The 27,071-nt window shown below is 44.1% G+C and overlaps 1 protein-coding gene across 1 annotated transcript in view; it reads left to right on the plus strand.

Annotated features, from left to right (window-relative positions):
* TM9SF3 (transmembrane 9 superfamily member 3) overlaps window positions 1-27,071 on the plus strand; it is a 101,336-nt gene that overhangs the window by 40,170 nt on the left and 34,095 nt on the right. Inside the window, exons 4-9 of the mRNA XM_029059825.2 lie at window positions 8,334-8,494; window positions 10,200-10,277; window positions 11,597-11,728; window positions 13,060-13,226; window positions 23,110-23,204; window positions 24,904-25,034. Of these exons, the coding sequence (XP_028915658.1) occupies window positions 8,334-8,494; window positions 10,200-10,277; window positions 11,597-11,728; window positions 13,060-13,226; window positions 23,110-23,204; window positions 24,904-25,034 (764 nt within the window). The remainder of the gene's footprint in view (window positions 1-8,333; window positions 8,495-10,199; window positions 10,278-11,596; window positions 11,729-13,059; window positions 13,227-23,109; window positions 23,205-24,903; window positions 25,035-27,071) is intronic.

Consider the following 27,071-nt stretch of genomic DNA (forward strand, 5'->3'; position numbering starts at 1 on the left):
GTGCTTGGCACATGGTAAGCTCTTTACAGATACCACAGTTATTATCATGGTTACTGTTAATATTCAGTAAATTGTGTTAATTTCAAATTCAGGGGACTAAAAATAAACTTTGGGGTTATGGTTAAGAAGATTTAAGCCAAATCCAGTCCTGCCACAATGTCTATTTTCAATATGTGGTTTGGATAGAAGGTGACTAGGGAATTAGGCAGTGTTCTTCTAGCAGTGCCCATATGCACAGCTCTGAAATGGATGGGTACCAAGGCCTGAGTTTTCCTCATTGATGGGGTTTTATGAGAATATAATCTTCGTGTTCTAGAACTGGATGTATTTTATTTTAACCACAAAAGAGAATGATTATCGAATTTTGTTAGCGGTTCTTATTGTCAAATAGATGGAAGGCGGAGGGTGGAGAAAGAAAAGAAATGATTTCAGTCAATTCTCAATTTTCTTGAGAAGGAGGGGAACAGAGCCATGCCCCTAGTTGATTTGAGGAAGTAGTTCTCGCGGGCTTTGGACTGTGACCTCCTGGAGTCAGTTGGCAGTTGCTGTGGTCAGAAGTACAGCTGCTTCAGCATCTTTAAACTTTATAACTTAGCCCCTCACCAAACCCTACATTCCCCTTCCCTCCTACATTCCCCCCACCTTTCGTGTCCCAGCTTTTGTGTCTGGTCCTCAGCAATCTTTTGGCGTTGGGTGGAGAAGGAAGAAGAGTTTCTATAAAATAATGCGGTTCAGCTGTGGTTTGTGAGGGATATGGGAGTTTTGCCTCAAACAACGAGTCTTTTAGAGGCAAAGCTCAGTGGGGGCCAAAATTACAGGGAAATTGGACCTAGTCAAAGTCCAGAAGCATCATTTGCTTTTGCTTCAATTTCAAATCTGCTTCAAATTGAAATTTCAGGGTTTTTATGGTGTTTGTTAAGCACCTACTAGGTGGCAGGCACCGTCTAAGCACTGGGGTAAATACAGGCGAAGCAGGTCGGATCTAGTCCATGTCCCACAAGGGGCTCCCAGCTTGAATCCCCGCATTACAGATGAGGTAACTGAGGCACAGAGAAGTTAAATGACATGCCCAAGGTCACACAGCAGGCAAGTGGCGGAGCTGGGATTAGAACCCAGGTCCTCGGATGACTCCCTTGCTCTTTCCACCAGGGCATGCTGCTTCTCATCATTCTTTAACATTTAAGGAATGTTTTGCATTATTTAGGTTCAGAAAGATGAAAATAAAAATTATTTTTGACAAATTTTGAATGAGTGGGTACTTTATTTTGCAGCGTACTACCATGCTCAGTGCTTTGCTTCTCAGATAGTTATAAAGCTAAAATAGGACCTCCAGAAATCATCTTGCTTTCCCCCCCAATTTAGTCACAAGATTGTCAGTAGTATTATTAAAAATCAATGGGTTTTTTTTGAGCGCTTACTGTGTGCAAAGCACTATACTAAGCGAGGCCTCCCTGAAGAACCTCTTTTGGATTTCATCACCCATAGTATTAAAAAAAAAATCATCCTTATTTCACACCTGCAGTCTTTCTTCACTTTAGGTTATTTTCTATTATTTTACCCTTGCAGAAATGAAGAGCAGTGTTCAGTGTCTGTCTTGTAATATTCTTGAAGACAGCTATTACGGTATTTAATGGCACGTAAGGCTCCCTCTTTTAAGAAAAGAAATTGTTCTAAAATGTTTCTGTGTTTTATAGTCCAATACTATCTTCTCCAACCCAGAAGCCAAGATGTTTACAGTGGATCTGCTAAAAGAAAGAGGACAGGAGGAGAAAAAAGGTGTTTTCAGGCAGACCTGTTTATAATCTAGGGGCTGCAAAAAGTGGTGGACAGAAGCAGATCAAGGATATGGCAGGAAGAATTTAGGAAAAAATATTTTATCTTTCAAAAACTTGCAGATCTAGTAATTTTGTAATCCAACAGATATAGGAGTTCAAGATATAGCTTTTTCAGAGAGCCGCGGGGCTGAGCGGAAAGAGCACAGGCCTGGATTCTAGCCCTTTCTTTGCCATTTGTCTGTTGTGTGACCTTGGGCCGGTCATTTAACTTCTCTGTGCCTCAGTTGTTTCCTCTGTAATATGGGGATTAAGACTGTGAGCCTCATGTGGGACAAGGGACTGTGTCCATCCTGATTACCTTGTATCTGCACCAGCGCTTAGAACAGTGTCTAGCGTATAATAAGTGCTTAACAAATATCCTCCAACATCCAGACTGGGGCAGATCCCTGGAAGAAAACAACCAATCAATCAATCAGTAGTGTTTATTGAGTGCTTACTATTAGCAGAGCACTGGATTAAGCACTTGGGGGAGTCTAGTATAACAGAGTTGGTAGCTGTGTCTATCTGTGCTATGCTATGGTAGCTATGTCTACCCAGATGATAAGCAAATCTGCATCCCCTCCCCTGTTCTCTCCCCATCCCTCCGGGCTCGTATCTCCTCCTACCTTCAGGATGTCTCCACCTGGCTGTCCTCCCACCACTTAAAACTCAACATGTCCAAGACAGAGCTTCATATCTTCCCTCCCAAACCCTGTCCTCACCCTGACTTTCCCATCACTGTGGATGACACGACCATCCTTCCCGTCTCACGGGCCCGCAACCTTGGTGTCATCCTTGACTCCGCTCTCTCATTCACCCCACACATCCACTCCGTCACCAACACCTGCCGGTCTCACCTGCACAACATTGCCAAGATCCACTCTTTCCTCTCCATCCAAACCGCTACAAACTCTCATCCTATCCCAAATGGATCAGCCTCCTTTCTGATCTTCCAACCTCCTGTCTTTCCCCGCTTTAGTCTCTACTTCCGTCTGCTGCCCGGATTATCTTTCTACAGAAACGCTCTGGGCATGTCACGCCCCTCCTCAAAAATCTCCAGTGTTTGCCCATCAACCTTCGTATGAAGCAAAACCTCCTCCGTGGCTCAGTGGAAGAGCCCAGGCTTGTGAGTCGGAGGTCATGGGTTCTAATCCCGGCTCCGCCACTTAACTGTGTGACTTTGGGCAAGACACTTAACTTCTCTGTACTTCAGTTACCTCGTCTGTAAAGTGGGGATTAAGCCAGTGAGCTCCATGTGGGATGACCTGATTACCTTATCCCTGATTATCCCTCCCCAGATCTTAGAACAGCATTTAGTAAGCGCTTAACAAATATTATCATTATAATTATTATTCAAAGCTGTCCATCATCTTGCCCCCTCCTACCTCACCTCCCTGCTCTCCTTATACAGCCCAGCCCACTTAACTCTGCTCCTCTGCCGCTAATCTCATCACTGTGCCTCGTTCTCGCCAGTCCCGCCGTCGACCCCTGGCCCACGTCCTACCTCTGGCCTGAATGCCCTTCCTCCTAACATCTGCCAGACTAGCACACTTCCCCCCTTGAAAGCTCACCTCCTCCAGGAAGCCTTCCCAGTCTGAGCCCCCCTTTTCTTCTGCCTCTCCTCCCTTCCCCATGGCCCCTGCTCCCTCCCTCTGCTCTACCCCTCTCCCCACCCCCCCCAGCACTTGTGTGTATATGTATATAGTTATTATTCTATTTATTTTATTAATGATGTGTATATATCTATAATTTATGTATTATGATGCTCTTGATGCCTGTCTGCTTGTTTTGTATTGTTGTCTGTCTCCCCCATTCTCGACTGTGAGCCCGTTGTTGGATAGGGATTGTCTCTATCTGTTGCCCAATTTTACTTTCCAAGCTCTTTGTACAGTGCTCTGCACCCAGTAAGCGCTCAGTAAATACGATTGAATGAATGAATGTCTCTTGCCCACAAGAGAAGCAGCGTGGCTCAGTGGGTAGAGGAGCAGCGTGGCTCAGTGGAAAGAGCCCAGGCTTGGGAGTCAGAGGTCATGGGTTCGAATCCCAGCTCCACCGCTCGTCAGCTGTGTGACTGTGGGCAAGTCATTTAACTTCTCTGTGCCTCAGTTCCCTCACCTGTAAAAATGGGGATGAAGACTGTGAGCCTCACGTGGGACAACCTGATGACCCTGTATCTCCCCCAGCTCTTAGAACAATACTCTGCACATAGTAAGCGCTTAACAAATACCAACATTATTATTTGTCTGATGTGTGACCTTGGGCAAGTCACTTCATTTCTCCATGCCTCAGTTTCCTCTTCTGTAAAATAAGGATTTGGAATGTGAACCCCATACGGGACAAGACTGTGTCCAACCTTGAATCCACCCCAGTACTTAATACAGTGCCTGGCACACAGTAAGTGCTCAAGAAATACAACAGTTGCTATTGTTTTTGTCTGTCTCTCCCCCCTGATTAGACTGTAAGCCCATCAAAGGGCAGGGACTGTATCTGTTACCGATTTGTACATTCCAAGCGCTTAGTACAGTGCTCTGCACATAGTAAGCGCTCAATAAATACTAATGAATGAATGAATGAACAATTATTATTTCTATTATTATTACTAATGATAATAAATACCATAAACTTTCAGCATAACGCCTTACCATCTTTTGACACTTTAATTGCTCTTCTGGATTGTCTTTGAACGTAGTCCAGAGAAAGAGCACGGCCTGGTGAAGGAGCCCGAGAGTCAGAGGACCTAGTTCTCATTTTGGCTTTGCCACTTGTGTTCCGTGACCTTGGGCAAGTCACTTTCTCTGTGCCCCAATTTCCTCAACGGAAAAATGGTGATAAGCCTGTTCTCCCTCCCCCTTAGGCTAGGGCAGTACATGACAGGTGGTAATAATAATAATTGTGGTACTTATTAAGTGCTTACTAGGAATCACGTACCGTACTTAAGTGCAGGGATCTATACAAAGTAGTCGGGTTGGATACGGTTCCTGCCCGACGTTGGTCTCACAGTCTAAGTAGATCTTAGTGAGCTGCTTAACAAGTATCATTATTGTTATTATGAACTGACATTCCATGTATTAAGATGAAAACAATACACACATGTACTCTCATCCCTCAGTGGTCTTATATACGACGATCACCATACAATGACACGTGAAGATAACTTCAACCCTGTTCTGGATTTATGGCTTCTGTAAACTTAACCTGTAATAATTGTGCTCCAGGTGGAAATTTCTGCTTCACCTGAGTCCCTTTTCCTTCAGATCATGGTATTATCAGTTCACTTTCTATTCCAAAATCTACCTTCTCCATAATTATCATGACTAAACCTTCATTTGGTATTGGTAGTTGGTATTTGTTAAGCACTTACTATGTGCAGAGCACTGTTCTAAGCGCTGGGGGAGATATGGGATAACTCATTTCCCCTTTCTGTTCTCCCCTCTGTGTTGACTAAGCACTTTGATACTCCTTAAGTATTTTGATACTCACTCCAGCCTCTCAGCACTTATGTAAATATCCTTATACTCTTCTACTATTTCTCCTGTCCATAATTTATTTTTATGTCTTTCCCTGTAAGCTCCCTGTGGGCAGTGATTGTGTCAAGTGTTGCACAATCGTTTGTTGACACTTACTATGTGAACTAATCACTTGGGAGAGTACAGTAGAATTAGCAGACACGTTCCCTGCCCACAGAGGGGGAGACAACATTAATAGAAGTAATTTGTATTACGTATTATACTTTCCCAAGTGTTTAATAATAATAAAGTTGGTATTTTTTAAGCGCTTACTATGTGCAGAGCACTGTTCTAAGCGCTGGGCTAGATACAAGGTACAGGTAGATAGTACTGTCCTCTGCCCACAATAAGCGCTCAAAAAACATGATAGATTTGCTTTGCACACGGTAAGCGCTCAGAAACCATTGACCCAGCTCTGTGACAAACCGATCTAACCTGTTTAGGTTCTGCGGCCTCATCTCGACTGTGAACCGAGGTGAAGACTGACTCTCCACTCGTCTTCTCCGGTCGAGGAGGGAGGTCCCCATCCTCCTGTCTGACTCGCCTCAGGGATTAGGAGTGTGAACTAACCGTCCGCTTTCAGCTCTCCTTGGCTGGGAAGGAGAAGCAGCGCTTAGCTCTGTCTCCCTGTGACAGACGGGATAACAAATAGCACTAAAGCTCACTCACTCCCACCTCTCTCTTCCCAAGCACAGAGCCGGGAGAGGCGCGCCCAGGCTCTCTAACAATTTTCGGTGCTATTTTTGAAACTAATGCAAGATGGGGAAGACCTTGGAATGTATGACCTTTGTGACCAGGGATCATGTCTTACCATCTCTTCTGTATTGTACTCTCAAGTGCTGTATTGTACTGTCATGTAGTCCTCTGCACATGGGAGGTGCTCAATAAAGACCGTTGATTTGACAGGGAAGCAAGCTGCTGGAAATACAGTGGGGGGAAAAGGCCATCAACAAATGAAAACAAAAAGGCCTCATGGAAAGAGCAGGGGCTTGAGAGTCAGAGGCCTTGGGTTCTAATCCCAGCTCCGCCACTCGTCTGCTGTGTGACCTTGGGCCAATCATGTAACTTCTCTATGCCTCTGTTGCCTCATCTGTAAAACGGGGCGTTCCAGGTGGGATGTGGAATATGTCCTTCCTGATTAGTTTATATCTGCTCCAGCACTTAGTACAGTGCTTAGCACATAGAAAGCACTTAAGAAATATCATAAGACAGACAAAGAAGACAAATGCCATTTTGGGGGTGGAAAAAAGTGTTGGGCCCAGAGGAGGTAGCTTTGTGGGCCACCAGAAAAGATATGGGAGGCCGTGACTGGATCATGCAGAGTGCCTTGTAGTCCATAAGTGCCGTAACCAGATTGTTTTTAATGGTATTTGTTAAGCACTTACTATGTCCAGGAACTGTACTAAGCGCTGTGGTATATACTGTAAAATCAGATTGAACACAGTTCCTGGCCCACACAGGGCTCACACTTGTAACTGAGGTACAGAGAAGTTAAGCGACTTACCCAAGGTCACTTAGCAGGTAAGTGGGGGAGTCAGGATTAGAACCCAGGCCTGTGCTCTTTCCACACTGCTTCTAGATGGGGATTATCTCCTCCTGCTGTGCGGTCGTGAACTACCTTCTCTGGTTATCCAACCATAAATGCTCACACAACTGTTGGCAAATGATGGCATTTGTTAAGCACTTACTATGTGCCAAACACTGTTCTAAACACTCGACCCTTTTGTCATCATGGAACCACAGATCATTGCAAGTATGAATAATAGAGTTACACTGTGAATATTAGTGAATGCCATCATCTTCTGGGATGAAGGGTGATTATGGAAATACTCTGTTCTGCCAGAATGAGTGTTTCCGCTACACATTTTGGTTATAACCTGTTGGCAGTTAATTAATCAGTGGTATTTATTGTGTACCTACCGTATACTATGCTCTTGGGAGATTACAATACAATGAACTTGGTGGACTTGATCCCTGCCCAAAAGAAGCTTAGAGTTGAGAGGGGAGAACTGGCAGAACCTAAGGTGGATACTCAAGTGCTGTGGGGCTGAGGGTAGAGTGAATACCAAGTGCTTAAGGAATATAAATCTGAGTGTATCTGTGGTGCAGAAGAGAGGGCAACTGGGGGAAATGAGGGCTTATCTCTCTCGGAGGAAATGTGATTTTAAGAGGCCTTCGAAGGAGGGGAGGAGAGGGTCTGTCAGATACAAAGAGGGAGGGAGTTCCAGGCCAGAGAAAAGATGTGGGCAACGGCACAGCGGCGAGGTAGAGGTAGACAAGATCAAAGAACAGGGAGTACATTGGAATTACCGGACCAAACTGTGCAGGCTGGTTTGTAGTAGGAGTCTAGCGACGTGACAAGGGGAATGGAGTGACTTAAAGCCAAACGTGAGGAATTGATGCTTGATGTGGAGGTGAATGAGCAACTATTGATAGTTTGGGAAGAGTGCAGAGACATGTACTTATTTTTTTTTCTAGAAAAATAATCCAGGCAGCAGAGAGCAGCATGCACTGGAGTGGAGTAGGAGAGACAGGAGGCAGGGAGGTCAGTGAGGAGGCTGATGCAGTAGTCAAGGCAGGATATCAGTGCTTGGATCAGTGTGGCAGCAGATCGGGTGGAGAGGAAAGGGCGGATTCTAGAGATGCTGCCAAGGTAGAGCCGACCGATTGATTATGTGGACTGAATGAGTGAAATGAGTTGAGGATAAAACCAAGGAAATGGATTTGTAAGCCTGGGAAGAAGGTGGTGGTGGTTTCCACAGTGATGGGAATGTCTTCTCGGGGAGAACCGGGTTGGGGTGGGAAAACGAGTTCTGCTTTGGATATGTTAGGAACTGGATACGGTTTGGGGCTGTATGGGAAGAAATGATTGAGAAGGTTGGGCACAGTAAATACTGTTAGCACAAGTTTTCCTTAGAATAGGGTTTCTGTGAAAATTTAACTCCTGCAATATCGGAGAACAGGGTGAATTTAGGATTACATTTTACAGGTTGTTGTTGGTTCTTTTTTTCAGGGATTGTTGGCGAAGCAGATGAAAATGGAGAAGATTACTATCTCTGGACATACAAAAAGCTCGAGATAGGTTTTAATGGAAATAGAATTGTGGACGTTAACCTCACCAGTGAGGGAAAAGTGAAATTGGTTCCAAACACTAAAATCCAGATGTCCTATTCGGTAAGTATGAAAATCCCTCCCATCTGCATAAAGAAATGTGTAGAGCATACGTATTATAAATACTTAGAGGTTTTCTAGAATGTTTAGAACTAAATGAGAGAGAAATGGGAGGCATTATGAACCCTGACACTTAATAATGTCTGTTTAATATGTGTAGGATCCAGCACCCATGGAGTTTTTTTAAAAGAAAAAAACTTATTAGGAGGATGGCATTTAAATGTATGCCACGTTTGCAGGGTTTGTTGCTGGCTACTTGACACTTCTCCTTGGCCTCTGTGCTAGTCCAGCGATCCAGCCGTTCGAATTCATAGGCTCGAGTCAGACTCATGCCTCGTAGTACTTCTTGCCTTCCAACTCCTGCCGACAGAAGGGATTTCTCTGCCAAAAAGCCGGATCTTGGTGCCCTCGCCCAGCCAGGGCAGGATTTGTTTTGAACCCTGTTTGTGAAGTGGCAGTTGGAGTGAGCCTCAGGGGAAAGAGCCGGATTAGGCCAAGCTTCTGGCAGTGCCACGCAACACAGGTCCCCGGGCAGCCCTCTGGCAGTACGCTCAGCCGGTCATCTGACGAGAGGCCAGCGTAGTCTGAGAACCGGAGAGCCAGCCAGGTACTGGACAAGTTGGGAGTTGAAAAGAGCACCGCGAGTTGATAATGAATTCCCCAGCAGCCACTCTTTACCCTTTTCCAGCACTGACTGTGTGGCCAGTGTGAGTAATAGGCATCTGAGTCATGATCTTCATAAAATATTTCAATGAAACGATAACCGGCTGCTGCTTGCTGGCACCTTTTGGTAATAGCAGGCGGCTGGGGAAGAAAGCCAATAACCTCGACTCCCTCTCCAAAATAACAGCATGGTCTCCCTGGAAGCAGCGAGCTTACGTGGAGATAAATGGCAGAGACAGCTGTCTTTAGAGCAGTGACGTTATATTTATTATACAGGCGTACACCCATTCTGAACAACTGCAGTACGTAAAATCTGATGTTATGTTATGCATCAATTCTAACATAACTCTAAATGTCTAGGCCCTTTCCAGTGTTTGCTGCCAGAAAAATCCATTCTCTTCTTGCTTTCCCCACTCCAGAGCCCTATTCAGTTTACATTGTCGCCCCTGCTACATTGCAAACCCCTTGAGGGAATGGGTCATGTCTAGTAAATCTACTCTCTGCTCCCAGGCTCTTAGTATAGTGCTCTGCCCAGAGTAAACCCACATCCGTTACTTTTGTTTGGCTGATTGCTCTGCCACGTGTCAGCAATTTTCTCCTCCCTCCAGATTTCTCCCTCACTTGTCTTCCCCTACTTTCACCTCTTCTTTAAACAGCAGTGAAAATATGTTGATAGACAGGCTCTTACCTCCCTATCAGGCCCCACCAGTATTTGGAAACAGCGTGGTTAACATGGAGAAAATGGGGTAGGATTCTCACTCCCTTCTGTGTCACCCTCGCACTTGGATTTTCACCCTTTATTCACCCCTCTCTCGGTCCCTCGGCGTTTATGTAGGGTGCTTTTGAAAAATGAAGAAAAACATTATCTAGAAGAGTTAAAAATACATTAAGCATTGTGCAGCTACGTTAAGGATGTACTGGTGGTATAGGAGGGCAAGTCTTTTAGGCATAGTTTAGTCTTTGTTAATTCTTCTGAACATGTTGTCAAAATCATTAAAACGTGCCATATATGTAAGATTTCCAAATGGGAATTTATTTTCTTTAGGTGAAATGGAAAAAGTCTGATGTAAAATTTGAAGATCGATTTGACAAGTACCTGGATCCATCGTTTTTTCAACACAGGGTATGAAATGAATGATTTTCTAGCAGAAATATTTGTTTGCATGAATATCTTTATTATTATGGTTCTCATTAAGCATTTGCTGTGTGAGAAGCATTGAGCTCTGTTCTAAGCACCGTAGCTTCTTTCGTATGAATTTGCTTTGGGGCTACCGTGCTGCTCTTATAAAGTAAAGAGAGTATATAGAGTTGTTACAGTGTAAAGCGGCGGGAGGGTGGGGGTTGCTTTAGCAAAATTGCGAAACGTACTAATGGATTTTATAACATTGGGGTCACTGTTAGTAAAGCGAAAGTATCAGTTCTTATGATGGATTTTGCTGCAATGTATTAGCGGTGAATTAGGAATTAAGGAATTAGACTGTAATATTTTTCTGCTGCAGTGTCTCCTGGGGCTTACGATTGGGAGTCTTTACTGAATAATAACTCCTTGAGAAACTTCTTTCCATTTTAAGAAGAATGGTAAATTGGCCCCAAGGAGAAAAGAGCCATTATGGTGTCTTACTATTTTAAACCATTAAATCTCCAAATTGAAATCTCCAATTGGACATAAGAACCAAATACTAGATTGATTGCTTGATAGATTACTGAAGCACAAGAAAGGAAATATAAGATAAGCTATAAGGGGCCTCAGATGGGGCCCTCTAAAAATGGAGGATCCAAGGAAGTGGGGTAACATTTTGACCATCGATCTCAAAGCAGCCTGCAGTCTCCTGAAGCAGTAGTTGAGGGGAGTGTTACTGGAGCAAGGGGGACTGCACAAAGAGCCCAGGCCTGGGAGTCGTAGGACCTGGGTTCTAATCGCGGCTCTGCCACTTGTCTGCTGAGTGACCTCGGGCAAGTCACTTCACTTCTCCAGTCCTCATATACCTCAACTATAAAATGGGGATTAAGACCGTGAGCCCCACATGAGACATGGATTGTGTCCAACTTGATCACCTCAGCGCTTAGAACGGTGCCTGGCACATAGTGAACACTTAAATCGCATTAAACCAGAAAAAGAAACCAAAAAGACGGTGGCCAAGGTGCTAATTTGGTTAGTGTAGAGAGATTGAGATCCAAAAGAGGAGCAAGTGAAGCTTCTTTCTCTCTGTGAGGGAGAAGCAGTGAACAGGCCGACTAGCTCATCTCATCATGAATTCCCAAATTGGGCTTTCTGTAAATAGATGAGGTGGTAGGTTGAATCACTGATTATAATGAGTGCCACAGGGTCTTTTGCATGACTTGTGTAATTTGCAATAAAAATCTATTTGCTCTAATTTCTTCTGGCTTCATAGGAAATGTTGGTTGTGGACTTTATGACTGATGATGATATCTTTATTTTAGATTCACTGGTTTTCAATTTTCAATTCCTTCATGATGGTTATCTTCTTGGTGGGCTTAGTTTCCATGATATTAATGAGAACTTTGCGAAAAGATTATGCCCGGTACAGTAAAGAGGAAGAAATGGATGATATGGTAAGCAAAATCTGTAACGGTATTTGGGAGTTGGATGTTCGTTCATTCATTCATGCATTCAGTCGTATTTATTTGTTATATTTGGATGTTGGCATTCTACTGATAATGAAAAATACTGCCTAAAATATAGGTTTTTTAAAAATGAATCTAGATTTATTTCAAAGATGGTGGCAAAGAAAGACTGTTCTTTCTAAGATGAGACCAGCCAAGCCCTAACAAGTCTTTAAGTAGTCAGGTCGTAGTTTTTGCTGCTTAGTGTAAGTTGCTAAAGGACCTCTCGAACTCAAACCTCTCTCGTAACCTCCTCCTGGAGTTAGAGGCTTGCAAAAGGGGCCTCAGGAGGTGGCCGTGGATCAATTCTGAACATAGGAGGAGAGCAGAGTGGGGTCCTCACCCTGAGTTTGCTCCACTGTGGTGAGGGGCGGGGTGGGAGGAAGTGTGGTTTCCTTGTTCCTTCGCTCTTTGGGTTTTTTCCTCTCTAATTTGAAGGTCTATTCCCCCCATGGTCTATTAATAAGAATAACAATAATTGTGACATTGGTAAGTGTTTACTATTTGCCAAAGACTGTACCAGTACTAAGATAGATGATAATCATTGTCTTGGGACAACCTGAATACCCTGTATCTGCCCCAGCGCTTAGGACAGTGCTCTGCATATGGTAAGCGCTTAACAAATACCAACATTGTTATTATCGTCCCTATCCCACATGGGGCTCACATTCGAAATAGGCAGAAGAACTGGCTTTTTTGGACCCCTAGGCTTGGATTTAAATGGGTCCCCAATTTTTTTTCTGAGAGTATAGATACTAATCGATACTAATGGAGTTAGGAAATTGTCACTTTTTGGGGCTTCAGGCAACTGTCTTGAAAAAGCTGCCTGTCCTCTGATTTTGCTTTTTTCCATCCAGCTTTTTCTTAACTCAAGACTGGGAAAAATTTCTCCACAAGGCTGGGAATCCCAGGCAGGTGAAATTCGTAGCAGGGCTGCAGTGGGATGTTGGAGCAGAGCAGGAATGCAGGATAGGAGGGCTAGTTTGTAGAAGAAGTTCGAGAGTCAGGGCTGAACGGAGGCAGTCAGCTGGTCAGCTAACTATTTGCTTCTTCCTCCAATCCAGAAAATTTAGGACGCCCTGCCCAAAGTGACCTTACTTTCCAACAGGAATGAACTTCTATGTGGTGATTTTCATCTTTTAAAGTGGGACAGCAGTCAGTGGCGAAGAAGATGAACTTTGTGATAGCCTTTGAAGAGAATTTTTAACCATTGAGCCTTTTTCTTTTCTTCCATTACTTTTTAGTGTCTTGTAGTAATTGTCATTGTTCCTCATACACAGGACAGAGATCTGGGAGATGAGTATGGATGGAAACAAGTCCATGGAGATGTATTTAGACCATCTAGTCACCCTCTGATATTTTCCTCACTTATTGGCTCTGGATGCCAGATCTTCGCAGTGTCGCTCATTGTCATTATTGTGGCGATGATCGAGGACCTGTACACTGAGTAAGTGTTTTATGTAGAGCATTTGTTTCGTTATTGAATTGTCAAATCGGTGGTGACTAATAGTCATCTTGGTTACATAGCTAGGCTTTTATCCTAACCTTTACGTGTCATTTCATTACTTTTTAGTCAGTAGCACACTGTGAGCAGAACACTTTACTAGATACTTTTTTTTCAGAAGTTACATGTTTATGCACCTAGATATTTGCAGTCTGTAACCACCATTTGAACTAAATGCTATATATTTCTTCGGGAAAAAGTAATAATAATGATAATAATAATGTTGGTATTTGTTAAGCGCTTACTGTGTGCAGAGCACTGTTCTAAGCCCTGGGGTAGATACGGGACAATCAGGTTGTCCAACGTGAGGCTCACAGTTAATCCCCATTTTACAGATGAAGTAACTAAGACACAGAGAAGTTAAGTGACTTGCCCACAGTCACACAGCTGACAAGTGGCAGAGCCAGGAGTCGAACCATGACCCCTGACTCCCAAGCCCGGGCTCTTTCCACTGAGCCACGCTGAAGTATTCAGTCCCTACTTTTTTAGTGGTATTAAGTTCTTATGTGCCAAGCACTGTAAGTGCTGGGGTAGATACAAGATGATAGTAATAATATAGCATTGTTAAGTGCTTGCTTTGTGCCAGACACTTTACTAGGCGCTGGGGTGAATGCAAGCAGTTTGAATTACAGTCCCCGTCCCGCATGTGGCTCACGGTCGTAATCCCCGTTTTACAGAGGAGGAAACTGAGGCACAGAGAAGTGAAGTAACTAGCCCATGATCATATAGCAGACAAGTGGCAGAGCCGGGATTAGAATCAAGTTGGACAGGTCCACGTCCCACATTGGACCACAGTCTTAATCCCCGTTTTTATAGCCGAAGTAAACGAGGCCCAGAGAAGTTAAGTGACTTGACCAGGGTCACACAACAGACAGCTGGCGAAGCCAGGACTAGAAACCAGGTCATCTGACTCCCAGGCTCGTGCTCTTGCCACTAGGCTACGCTGATTCTCTTACGTATATTACATATAAAAGTAATTGCAATTGTAATTTTAAGTGATTGGATTTTACTTAGTACTTGATGTCTGTCCGCTGTTAAGCAAATCAGTGAACGGTATTTTATTGAGCGCTTACAGTGGGCAGAGTACTGTACGAGAAGCAGCGTAGCTCAGTGGAAAGAGCACGGGCTTGGGAGTCAGAGGTCATGGGTTCGAATTCCGACTGCCACTTGGCAGCTGTGTGACTGTGGGCAAGTCACTTAACCTCTCTGTGCCTCAGTTGCCTCATCCGTAAAATGGGGATGAAGACTGTGAGTCTCCCGTGGGACAAGCTGATTCCCCTGTATCTCCCCCAGCGCTTAGAGCAGTGCTCTGCACATAGTAAGCGCTTAACAAATACCAACATAATAATAATAATAAGTGGTTGGGAGAGTTCAATACAAAAGAGTCGGTAGACAAGGTCCTTGTCCTCGAGGATCTTAGAATCTAATGGAGCACCATTTATTGCTTGTATGCATAAAATGGTTCTTTGGAAATCTGCCCCTCCTTGGGTCACTTGAAAGCATCTAAATTCTCTAAAATCATCACTGGAGAAGGGAGGGCAGAGCAGAGGGCAGGTCATGCCGAACCGGGGGATCCACGAGACGTGGGCCAGGGGTGCCAGCAGGGTGAAAGGTTATCCGCTTTCACAGTCATCTTGGCCACTGGCATTTCAGGGAGGTAGAGAAGCTGCTGGAAGTTTTGAAGGACAAGAGTAATGGAAAAAAAAGCCCAGTAGCTGGACAGATAGAGAAGCTAAGCAAAAAAAGAAAGGAATAATAATTATGGTATTTTGTTAAGCGCTTACTATGTGCAGAGCACTGTTCTAAGCACTGGGGTAGATACGGGGTCTTCAGATTGTCCCACGCGGGGCTCACATTTTTTAATCCCCATTTTTCCAGATGAGGTAACTGAGGCTCAGAGAAGTGAAGTGACTTGTTCAAGGTCACACAGCAGACAAGTGGCGGAGTGGGGATTAGAACCCAAGACCTCTGACTCCCAAGCCCATGCTCTTTCCACTAAGCCACGCTGCTTCTCAGATACTTTCTCTGAAGTTCACTAAATCCTAACTGTTAATAAACCCAGGCAGAGAATGAGAATAACCCCAATAGTCTAACTTAGTCAGTGGTATTTCAGCACTTACTGTGTGCAGAGCGTTGAACTAAGCGCTTGGGAAAGTCCAGTACAACGGAATTGGTGAATGTGATCCCTATCCACGAGGAGCTTACAGTCTACATACAATGCATATAACATTAAGATTAGAGAAGAAGCGTGGTTCATTGGAAAGAGCCCGGGCTTGAGAGTCAGAGGTCGTGGATTCTAATCCCAGCTCTGCCACTTAGCAGTGTGACTTTGGGCAAGTCACTTCACTTCTCTGTGCCTCAGTTACCTCATCTGAAAAATGGGGATTAACTGTGAGCCCCACAGGGACAACCTCATTACCTTATACCTACCTAGTGCTTAGAACAGTGCTTGGCACATAGTAAGTACTTAACAAATACCAAAATTATTATTTATTTTTATGAGCCCCTAATGGGACAGGGACTGTGTCCAACCCGATTTGCCTGTATCCACCCCAGGACTTAGTACAGTGCCTGGCACATTGTAAGCACTTAATAAGTAGTGTTGATATTTGTTAAGCGCTTACTATGTGCCGAGCACTGTTCTAAGCACTGGGGTAGATACAGGGTAATCAGGTTGTCCCACATGAGGCTCACAGTTAATCCCCGTTTTACAGATGAGGGAACTGAGGCACGGAGAAGTTAAGTGACTTGCCCACAGTCACACAGCTGACAAGTGGCAGAATCGGGATTCGAACTCATAATGTTGGTATTTGTTAAGCTCTTACTATGTGCTGAGCACTGTTCTAAGTGCTGGGGTAGATACAGGGTAATCAGGTTGTCCCACGTGAGGTTCACAGTTAATCCTCATTTTACAGATGAGGTAACTGAGGCACAGAGAAGTGACTTGCCCACAGTCACACAGCTGACAAGTGGCAGAGCTGGGATTCGAACTCATGACCTCTGACTCCCAAGCCCGGGCTCTTTCCACTGAGCCACGCTGCTAACCATTATTATTATGACATCTGTCAGAACATAAGAGCACTCACGCAGCATAAGGACATGTAAAATATTACCAATGACGATTTTTTTCTAGGGTCGGTTCCTGATTTGTTGGGCTTGTCCCTCCAAAAAAAGCCCCCCAAAAACCCCAAGCACCACCTTGCAAATTCGGTGAATGCTTTTTCTATTCCAGTTGGTTTCATACATACAATCTCCTCCAACTCAGTACTTACATTTCAACTGCAGAGGTGTTGATGAGAGTGGTTTTTCAGACTCAGTTACTGCTAGCACCAGGAAACCTTCCTTTTGCGAGAGGTGCATTCATTCAAGTGATTTTTTTCACTTCCTTTCTCTCGCTACCTAGAATGTACCCGCTTCCTTCTTCATCTTTCATGTCACCAGCGATGATGACGATAATAGTGATATTTCAGCTTAAGATTGGTAAAACTACGTGCCAAGCACTGTACTAATGTTGGGTAGCAAGCATATCGTTGTCAACACTCCCAAGTTTTTCAGAACTCGCGGGATGTTTTACTTGTTTTGTAGCTCAATCAGGCCATCGATCAGTGGTATTTATTGAGCACTTCCTGGGTGCTGAGCACTGTTCTAAGCTCATTTCATTCGGTTATCTCTCAGGGCGGTCTTTCACCCATGTCGTTATTAATGCTCAGTCTGGTTTTACCAGATCATTGCCGATGGCCTTGGGTAAAAAAAGTCTAGTGCAGCAGCGATATTTCTTATTGCATCCTTACTTGCGATTTCCGCAGTTGCAGGAACGTCTCTCTCCGGGTAGAAAGTAACTGGCAAGGTGGCTTCCAGTATGTAGCCTAAAAACTATGTCTGCTGTGTGACCTTGGGCAAGTCACTTCATTTCTCTGTGCCTCAGTTATACCATCTCTGAAACAGGGCTCTGTGAGCCCCATGTGGGACATGGACTGTGTCCAACCTGATTAGCTTATATGATAAGCACTTAATACAGCTCTTTGCACACAGTAAGTGCTCAATAAATATGATTGAATGAATGAATGATTTTCCCCAGCGCTTAATCCAGTGCCTGGCACAAAGTAAGCGTAAAACAAATACCATTAAAAAAAAAAAAAAACCAGCAGTTAGTGACCTTTGGTCTATTGGCTCAGAGGAATTTATGAAATTGTAAAGTGGGGAAAATAATGCTTCCATTTAATTGTTAATAATCATAATAATAATAGTATTTGTTAAATGCTTACTATGTGCCAAGCACTGTATTAAGAACTGGGGTAAAAGCAAATCATTTTGAACACAGTCACTGTCTCATGGGCTGTCTTAATCCCCATTTTACAAAAAAGGTAACTGAGGCACAGAGAAGTGAAGTTACTTGCCCAAGGTCACACAGCAGACATGTCCAGGATTAGAACCCAAGACCGTCCAGGCCCATTGCTGTAATCATTACACTATGCTGCTTTCTGTCGACCCCTGGGCCACGTCCTCCCGCGGTCCTGGAATGCCCTCCCTCCTCACTTCCGACAATCTAGTTTTCTTCCCCTCTTCAGATCCCTGCTTGAAGCTCACCTCTCCGAGAGGCCTTCCCAGACTGAGCTCCCCCCCTTTTTCCCTCTGCTCCCTCTACCCCCCCTTCACCTCTCCGCAGCTAAACCCTCTTCTCCCCCCTTTCCCTCTCCTCCTCCCCTTCTCCCGTCCCACCCCCTGGGCACTGTACTCGTCCACTCAGCTGTATATATCTTCATCACCCTATTTATTTTGTTTATTTTGTTTAATGAGATGTACATCAACCTGATTCTATTTAGTTGCCATTGTTTTTATAAGATGTTCTTCCCCTTGACTCTATTTATTGCCATCATTCATGTCTGCCTGTCTCCCCCGATTAGACTGTGAGCCCGTCAAAGGGCAGGGACTGTCTCTATCTGTTGCCGACTTGTACATTCCAAGCGCTTAGTACAGTGCTCTGCACATAGGAAGTGCTCAGTAAATACTATTGAATGAATGAATGTCTCGTGAGATTGAACAACCCTTTGATTTACCTGCAGGGAGCTTTTCTAATCTGGCTAACTGTCCAACTATCATCAGAGCATCCATTCCCTAAATGCATTTGCAATCATCCCCCGTATTTTCATTTGTTCGGTAAGGCTGGGCATCGACTTACCCCTTGAGCATCCCAATTCCCCCCCGACCCAGATGCCGCCCGCTCTGGCGGCTTTTTCCGCGGGGCACCACCGTGGCAGAGCCAGATGGGTCCTTGCACTCTTCTTTCCATGGGCCAATTTCTCCTTTTATAGTAAAATGTCCTTTCACTTGCAAATTATAAGAAAAAGCTGCCATCTTTGGCAGTTGCAATATTTACAGCACTTGCTTTTCCCTTCCCAAACAGTAGCTCAGTGTTGTAACTGTGGCGCTCGCTGGAATGAGGCCTAACTCTATGGCAACTCTATTGGCTTCCGTTTTTACAAAAAGAAAAAAAGGACCAGATAGGGCGTTGGCATCAGCCCGGGCCGGGCAAAGCCAATCAGATGATTAATTTCAGTGCCGGCCTGCTTCCTACCCCTTAGTTTTTCTTTCACCAATCTGTTTCCTTCCCTTCTGCATCCTTTCCTCCATGCCTCAGTTCTGAAGATTGGGCCTTAGGATCGATGGGGGATTCCTGAAATCTTTGCCCTTTTAAAAGCTGCTTTTCTGCCTCATGGACCATAGCTTTGGGGAAATTGTCAGTTTACTTGGTTTTGCTTCACTTGTCCGGTTTATTTTTCTTTACTGCCGTTCCTCTACATTCTGCTGTGACGGAATGGAATAGACCCTTTCAGCTGAATTCCGGAGCTGATTTGCCACACTCGTAAAGTATCTGACCCCAGATCCCGTCGTCCACATTTCTACATCCTATTTCAAAGAAGGCGTGCTTTGAATTATATTATTGTTATTATCATTATTGAATGATGTGTTTCTGAAACCCAGGCAAGACTAGTTAATGGGGAAGGATGAGCACTGCCAATTGCACTGCTTTTGAATGAAATAAGTGTTGAAATACTAATTTTCCACTGGGGGTGGCCTTAGTTCCCAAGTTGGGGTGCTCCCCTGTGGTTCATTTAAAGCACTAACTTGAACATCTTCCCGTGAGCCAAGTAAGGAGAATTGCCCTTCCTCGCTCTTCGCCTCTTCCTCCATTCTTTAATGCATCCCCATTTGAGTCTTGCTGCCCCAGAGAATTCTTTAGTTTGTCCTGCTCAGCACCTCGTAAAGCTTAGGGGGTTGGGTCTGTGCTTTATTTCAGAGTAGGTGCAGCAGAAGCCTCTGGGGAGTGAGCTTAATAGCACCGCCGAAGCAGGACAGGAGTTAGCCTTGCTCTCGACTGCTTTTCCGGCAGTGCTGCTAGCCATTTAATAACATTAATGACAGTGATGGCATTCGTTAAGTGCTTACTATGTGCCAAACACTGTTCTAATCGTTGTGGGGGGATGCAGGGAAATCAGGTCGTCCCACGTGGGGTTCACAGTCTTAATCCCCATTTTACAAGTGAGGTCACTGAGGAGCAGAGAATTTAAGTGACTTGCCCAAAGTCACACAGCTGACAAGTGGCAAAACTGGGATTAGAATCCACAACCTCTGACTCCCAAGCCTGTGTTCTGACCCCTGAGCCATGCTGCCTCTCGTTAGATGTCACCCTTTTTTGTTGTATTGTACTTTCCCAAGCGCTGAGTACAGTGCTCTGCACGCAGTAAGTACTTAATGAATGAGAAGCAGCGTGGCTCAGTGGCAAGAGTCCGGGCTGGGGAGTCAGAGGTCACGGGTTCTAATCCCGGCTCCGCCGCCTGTCGGCTGGGTGACTTTGGTCAGGTCATGTCACTTCTCTGTGCCTCAGTTGCCTCCTCTGTAAAATGGGGAATAGTAATGTTGGTATTTGTTAAGGGCTTACTATGTGCAGAGCACTGTTCTAAGTGCTGGGGTAGATACAGGGTCATCAGGTTGTCCCACGTGAGGCTCACAGTTAATCCCCATTTTTCAGATGAGGGAACTGAGGCACAGAGAGGTTAAGTGACTTGCCCACAGTCACACAGCTGACAAGCGGCAGAGCCGGAAGTCGAACCCATGACCTATGACTCCGAAGCCCAGGCCCTTTCCACTGAGCCACGCTGGGGAATGAAGACCGTGAGCCCCACGTGGGACAACCTCATGACCTGTATCTCCCCCAGCGCTTAGAACAGTGCTCTGCCCACAGCGCGTAACAAATACCGACATGATTATTAAAATGGGGGATGAAGACTGTGCGCCCCAGGTGGGACAGCCTGATGACCTTATGTCTACCCCAGCGCTTAGAACAGGGATTCGCCCAGAGGAAGCACTTGACAGATGCCATCGTTATTGTTATTACGATCGAATGAATTATGGGCGAGGAATTGTGGAACAAATGAAAATCAGGCCTTGGTGGAAATATCTTGGGGATTTTTGAATTTTGAAGGCAAAGAGCTTAGGGGCCCCTAGAGGGCGCCCTCCCCCGCGGAATGTCCCGCTGCCTGCGCTGCTTTTTGAATTTCCCAATTATTTGCCTTTCTGAACTGGTACGCAGAGAAAGAATCTCTGCGGTGGGCTAAAATAAGCACCACATTCTCCATAACGAGCAGAAAGGACATACCGAGTGATGGCCCTTGGGTAGCCCCCCGGATGGCAAGGACATTTCTTTCCTCCGGCGGTCTTTGAAAGTCATTTAGACCGAGAGCCCGTCATCGGGCAGGGATGGTCTCTCTCTGTTGCCGGATTATCCGTCCCAAGCACTTAGTCTGGTGCTCTGCGCATAGTAGGCGCTCAATAAATACGACTGAATGAAGGCTCTACACATAGGCGCTCAGTACAGTGCTCTGCACAGAGTAGGTGCTCAATAAATGCGATTGAATGAATGAATGCTCTGCACATAGTAGGCGCTCAATAAATACTATTGAATGAATGCCTTTGGAGAAGCAGCGTGGCTTAGTGGCGAGAGCCCGGGCTTGGGAGTCAGGTCGTGGCTTCCAGTCCTGCCTCCGCTGCTTGTCTGCTGTGTGACCTTGAGCAAATCACTTCACTTCTCTGGGCCTCAGTGACCTCCTCTGGAAAAATGGGGATTAAAAAATGCGAGCCCCACGTGGGACAATCTGATTACCCTGTATAATAATAATAATGGTATTTGTTAAGTGCTTACTATGTGCAAAACACTGTTCTAAGCGCCGGGGGGATACAAGGTGATCAGGTTGTTCCATCAGTCTTAATCCCCATTTTCCAGATGAGGTAACTGAGGCACAGAGAAGTGAAGTGACTTGCCCACAATCACACAGCTGACAAGCGGCGGAGGCGGGATAAGAACCCATGTCCTCTGACTCCCAAGCCCGGGCTCTTTCCACCAAGCCACGCTGCTTCTCTAATCTACCCCAGCGCTTAGAACAGTGCTTTGCACATAGTAAGCGCTTAAATACCATAATTATTACTATTAAGGTGTCCCTGTGAAGTTCAAAAGGCCACCTTCCTGGATATATAGGCCCCCCCCGGCCAAGGTAGGATCAGGTCCCGCGGGGCCTTCCCTGCTTTCTGTCTCTCTAAACACAGGACTTAGGAAAACGTCCAACCCGTCGGGGCAACTGCTCTCTGAAGCTTCTGCAAGTTACTGCTGCCTAAACACTCGGTGTCTGTTTGAATAGTGGCATCTGTCTCTAAATGGGATTAGAATAAACTTCGCCGTGAATAAGGAGACCAGCCATTTAAAAGCCAGCATCGTATCATCACAGTCCCCAAAATTGAATACAGTCATGAGCCAAAATATTTTATAATGAGTGCAAACTCTATTACAGGGCAAGTTCTGCAGGCTTTAAGGTGTCTTCTAACTTCTCTACCTGCATAGTTGCATTTATACTTGGTAAGGAATCAGCACTGGGGTTGTTTCTTGTTTTAGAAATCTGCTCCGCAAAGGCTTTTTTGTAAACAAACAAAAAAAAAATGGATGATCACTTGTAATTTTTTTTAGCTTTTAGTCAACAGTTTAAAATTCAGAAAGGTTATTGCTAACCCAAATCAGTGTTGATTATGCATGGGTCTAAATATTTCTGTTTCACATTAGTAAAAAAAAAGAAAGCATGGGGTGATTATAGGTTTGTTAGAGAAATCTGCAATGCAAAGGTTTTTGTATAAACAAAAATGGTCATTCATTATAAATTTTTTTAGCTCTAAACCAACATTTTACAATTCAGAAAGGTTATTACTAACTGAAGTTAAAGTTGACTGTATAGGACTCTAAATAATTGTATTTCACATTAGTATGACAATGAAATCTTGGGGAGATAGCTGGTTTTATTTTTGTTACTATTTGGAAGGGATGTTTTGTATTCAAATTTTGTCCCTTCCATTTTATGCCTAGCTGAGCAAATCAAGCAGTTAGAAGTACAAAAAATGATCAGAAAAAGGATATTCAAAATTTCCTTTGCTGCTGTGTGTGCTTTTCTCTGTTGAAAGAGGTCTTATTAATTTAACACAAAATGCTACCTCCCTTACAGCCTTGAATGGTGTTTAAATTAGGCTCATTCAGCTCGAGAAACACAGCCACAGGTTTCTGAGGGGAGGATGAAATGGCAATTCCTACACATCTTTAGGAATAGGACGGGCTCCATCTGGAGTGGTATTTTTGTTGGATTGCAGATGATGTGGGGAGATTCATTAGATGACCATCTGAAGTCATCTTTAATCCTGTGATTAGTTTTTTAAGATCATAAAGGTTGTTAAAGGTTGGCTTGAAGTTGCCTATGTTCTGATTTGTAAACGAAATTCTTTTTTCTTTTAGGCGAGGGTCAATGCTTAGTACAGCTATATTTGTTTATGCTGCTACATCTCCCGTGAATGGCTATTTTGGAGGAAGTCTTTATGCTAGACAAGGAGGTAACTTTCAAATTTCATCTTTTCACCTAGTCAGATGATGATGATGATAACTGTGGTATGTTAAGTACTTACTATGTGCCAAGCACCGAACTAAGCACTGGGGTAGGTAAACAAGGTAGACAAGTCCCACATGGGGCTCACAGTCCAAGTAGGAGGGAAAACAGATATTGATTTAATCACCATTTTGCAGATAGGGAACTGAGGCATAGCGACTCGCCTGAGGTCACACAGCAGGTACGTAGAGGAGCCAGGATTAGAACCCAGGTCCTCTAGCTCCCAAGCCCATGCTCCTTCCGCTAAGCCATCCTGCTTCATCTAGATGGAAACTAAGTAAAATTGGTAATCTTGATACACAAAATCCTTGCCATTTAAATAGTAATAATAATCGTTGGAATTTAAGTGCTTTTTGTTTCAGCCACTGAACTTAGATTTGGGGTGGATACACGCAAATTGGGTTGGACACGGTCCCTGTCCCACGTGGAGCTCACAGTCTCAATCCCCATTTTACAGATGAGGTAAAGGCACAGAGAAGCGAAGTGATTTGCCCAGGGTCATACAGCAGACCAGTGGCGGATTCAGAATTAGAACCCAGTTCTTCCGCCTACCAGGCCCACACCCTTTCCAGTAGCCCACACTGCTTCTCCTAGGATTGTTTCTTGACCTTTAATGAATTGTAGGATGAATGTATTTTATGCAAAAATGATCACTGTATGTACTGGTATGTTACTTTAAGCAGTTTTCACTTAATCTAAGACAGAGCCAGTACACTGACTGTTCAACAGTTCTCTTGAACATCGAAAGTCGCCGGGAACATCTAGGTTGCAACCTTGAGGTCACAGAAGCAGCATTTTGGGCACTTTCTTATGGTGGGGGGCCATTTCATTTTGTTTTTGCAAGCTTGGTCTAAACTTTGTGCTTGAATTACGTGTGGTTTTTAAGTGATTTATTTCGGGACTGGGATATTTTTTTTGCCATGCTTTTATACCACAAAATAAAAGTGGAAAAGTAGGGATGGTTCCATATTTAGTTTTCCTTGTGTTTAGGCCCCCAGAAGAATTTGGTGAACTTTGCATACATGTGCAGGCTAGATATTTTTCCTAATAGCTCAGCATTTATTATTTGCATTCTATTCTTAGGCAATATTAAAACGTGTCATGATTATTCTCCTCTCCTTGGATTGATTGATTATCACAGTGCTGCGAACAATTCTGCTGGGGGGTCAGACTCTTCCCTTCCTCCCCTTTCGTTGCCTAATTGAAAGAGAAATGGCTGCAAACATTTTAGAATTTTTTTTAAAAAAGTTTCATATGTTTTGATGCTAAATGCCCTTGCCCCCAAAATGGTTGCAATAGCAGATGACGCAGGGGGGAATCATTTAGATTAATGAGAAAAGGGAAATTTGGTATCCAAGTCAGTGGAGGTCATTCCAGTTAAAATGGTGGTCAGAACAAAATTTGACAGAACTAATATGGCTGTGGATAAGCAGAACTGCAACGGGAAGATCTAGGAATATTAAGGGACAGTCTACTTCTACTTAGGGTTAAAGATTAAAAGCTGGACTTCTTTTTTTAAGTCAGGAGAAATCTTTAGCTCTGCCTCTCAAAATCATTAAATCATTTTGTAGCTTCTGATATTGGATATTGCACTTGGTAATTTAATAAAGTTGCATATTTTATTCATATATTTTCCACTCTTCCAGGAAGGAGATGGATAAAGCAGATGTTCATTGGGGCTTTCCTTATTCCAGCAATGGTTTGCGGCACTGCCTTCTTCATTAATTTTATTGCCATCTATTATCATGCTTCAAGAGCTATTCCATTCGGAACGATGGTAAGTTGCTTGATTAAAAAGAATTGTTTTTCTTTCTAAACCGGAAAGCGGGCTAGCAGCATTCTATCTTGTCAGGTGACGTCTGCCAAATTTCTGGTTTTCCCAAGATCTCATTCAGATATTGCGAGGAATAATGTAATATAACTAAATTCTTGTTTCTCTCTGGTGTATTTAAAGAATGCTTTCATTGGATTTACAGATCTTTGGTTTAACTCTGTCATCTGTGGGGCTCAAGACCAACTGAGGGGCATCCTCTTTTATGAAATCCACCCTATAATTAGGGCCAGACCTCCAAAACACCTCTAAACCTTTTCTCCTGGTTAAATAGCCACAGTTTCTTGAATCCTTTCCATGTAGATGAATCAATCGGTGGTATCTATTGAGCGCTTACTCGGTGCAGAGCACTGTACTAAACGCTTGGGAGAGTACAATAAAATGGAGCTGCTAGATGTGACCCCCGCCTACAAGGATGTCCATTTTGTTCATCATTTTTGTTGCCCAAAAATATAAGTTGTAAGCTCCTTGAGGATAGTGGTCCTCTTCTCACTCTAGTGTACTCTCCCAGAAAGTTAGTAAAGTCCTCTGGAAAATGGGCACTAAGCTACTCTGACCTGAACCGTGAGCTTTTCTCCAGTTTCTCCTCCAATTCTGTCAAAATAGTTTAGCTAATGATCAGAATACCATGTTTCTCTAGTTAGTGCATCCCAAGGTGACTTGTTTAAAAATAGCTACACTTTTGCCAACTCAATTTGTAATCCATGGCTGGCAACCGCCCCCCGCCCCCCATTTTTTTTGCTGCTGCATTTATTCTTAACCTGTTATTCACAGTCCAGCTAGTGTTTTGTGGTTTTAAATGGAAATTTGTAAAGTTGTTGGGGAAATAGGAAGCGCTTGTCTGTCTGAATTGTAGGACACCTTGGTTTTGGTTTTTGAGCACGGGCGAGACCTTAGACTTCAGAAGTGCTACTCAGAGGTTTTCTGAAATGTAGGGCTTTGCCGGAGGGCCACCTTCTGCGAAGGTGTTCTCATCCAGGATCTCTCTTAGTTTGATTTTTTTGCCTACCATTATGCACTTCCTCTGCTTCTTTTTTTCTGTGTGCCAGGTACTGAATTTAGCACTGTGGTAGATGCAAGCTTTTCAAGTTGGGGCTCACAGTCTTAATCTCCATTTTTCAAATGAGGTAACTGAGGCCCAGAGAAGTGAAATGCCCTTCCCAAGGTGACACAACAGACAAGTGGCAGACCCAGGATGAGAACCCAGGTCCTTCTGACTCGCAGGCCCATGCTTCAGCCACCAGGCCACACTGCTTCTCTTTTGACAAATGATTTCTTTTAATGTATCACAGTCCCGTAGAATAAAATCCTATCCCTTTGTGAAGGTTGTAGGAACTCCACCCAAGTTGCTGTCACCAGGAGGCAATAGTTATTGTGCTTTTGATTCCATACTCAATAATAATAATTGTGGTATTTAAGTGCTTACTATGTCCCAGGCACTGTACTAAACGCTGGGGTGGATACCAGCAAATCGGTTTGGACACAGTCCCTGTCCCACGAGGGGCTCCAAGTCTCATTCTCCATTTTACAGATGAAATAACTGAGGCAAAGAGAAGTAAAGTGACTTGCCCAAAGTTACCCAGCAGACAAGTGGTGGAGCTGGAATCAGAAACCCATGCGTTATCCGTTATGCTCTGCTGCCTCTCACTGTGGACCGCTCAATGTGGTGCACACTCATTCATTCATTCATTTATTCAATCAGATTTATTGAGCTCTTACCATGTTCAAAGCACTGTACTAAATGCTCGGAAGAGCACACTACAACAACAGACACATTCCCTGCTCCTAATGCCCTGTCATTGGCCACTGAATCAGAGATGACTGCTGTTTGAGGCTAAGCCTCACTGTTTATACATTCATCAGACGTTATTACAGCTCAGAACGAGCCTTCGTATGGTCCTAATGAAATATAAAGGTGATAATACTGTACGAGTGAGTGTGTGTGTGCGCGGACATCTGCCCTTCAAAAACTCTGGGCCTTAA

The sequence above is a fragment of the Ornithorhynchus anatinus genome, chromosome 3, assembly GCF_004115215.2.
Source record: "Ornithorhynchus anatinus isolate Pmale09 chromosome 3, mOrnAna1.pri.v4, whole genome shotgun sequence".
Taxonomy (NCBI): Eukaryota; Metazoa; Chordata; class Mammalia; order Monotremata; family Ornithorhynchidae; genus Ornithorhynchus; species Ornithorhynchus anatinus.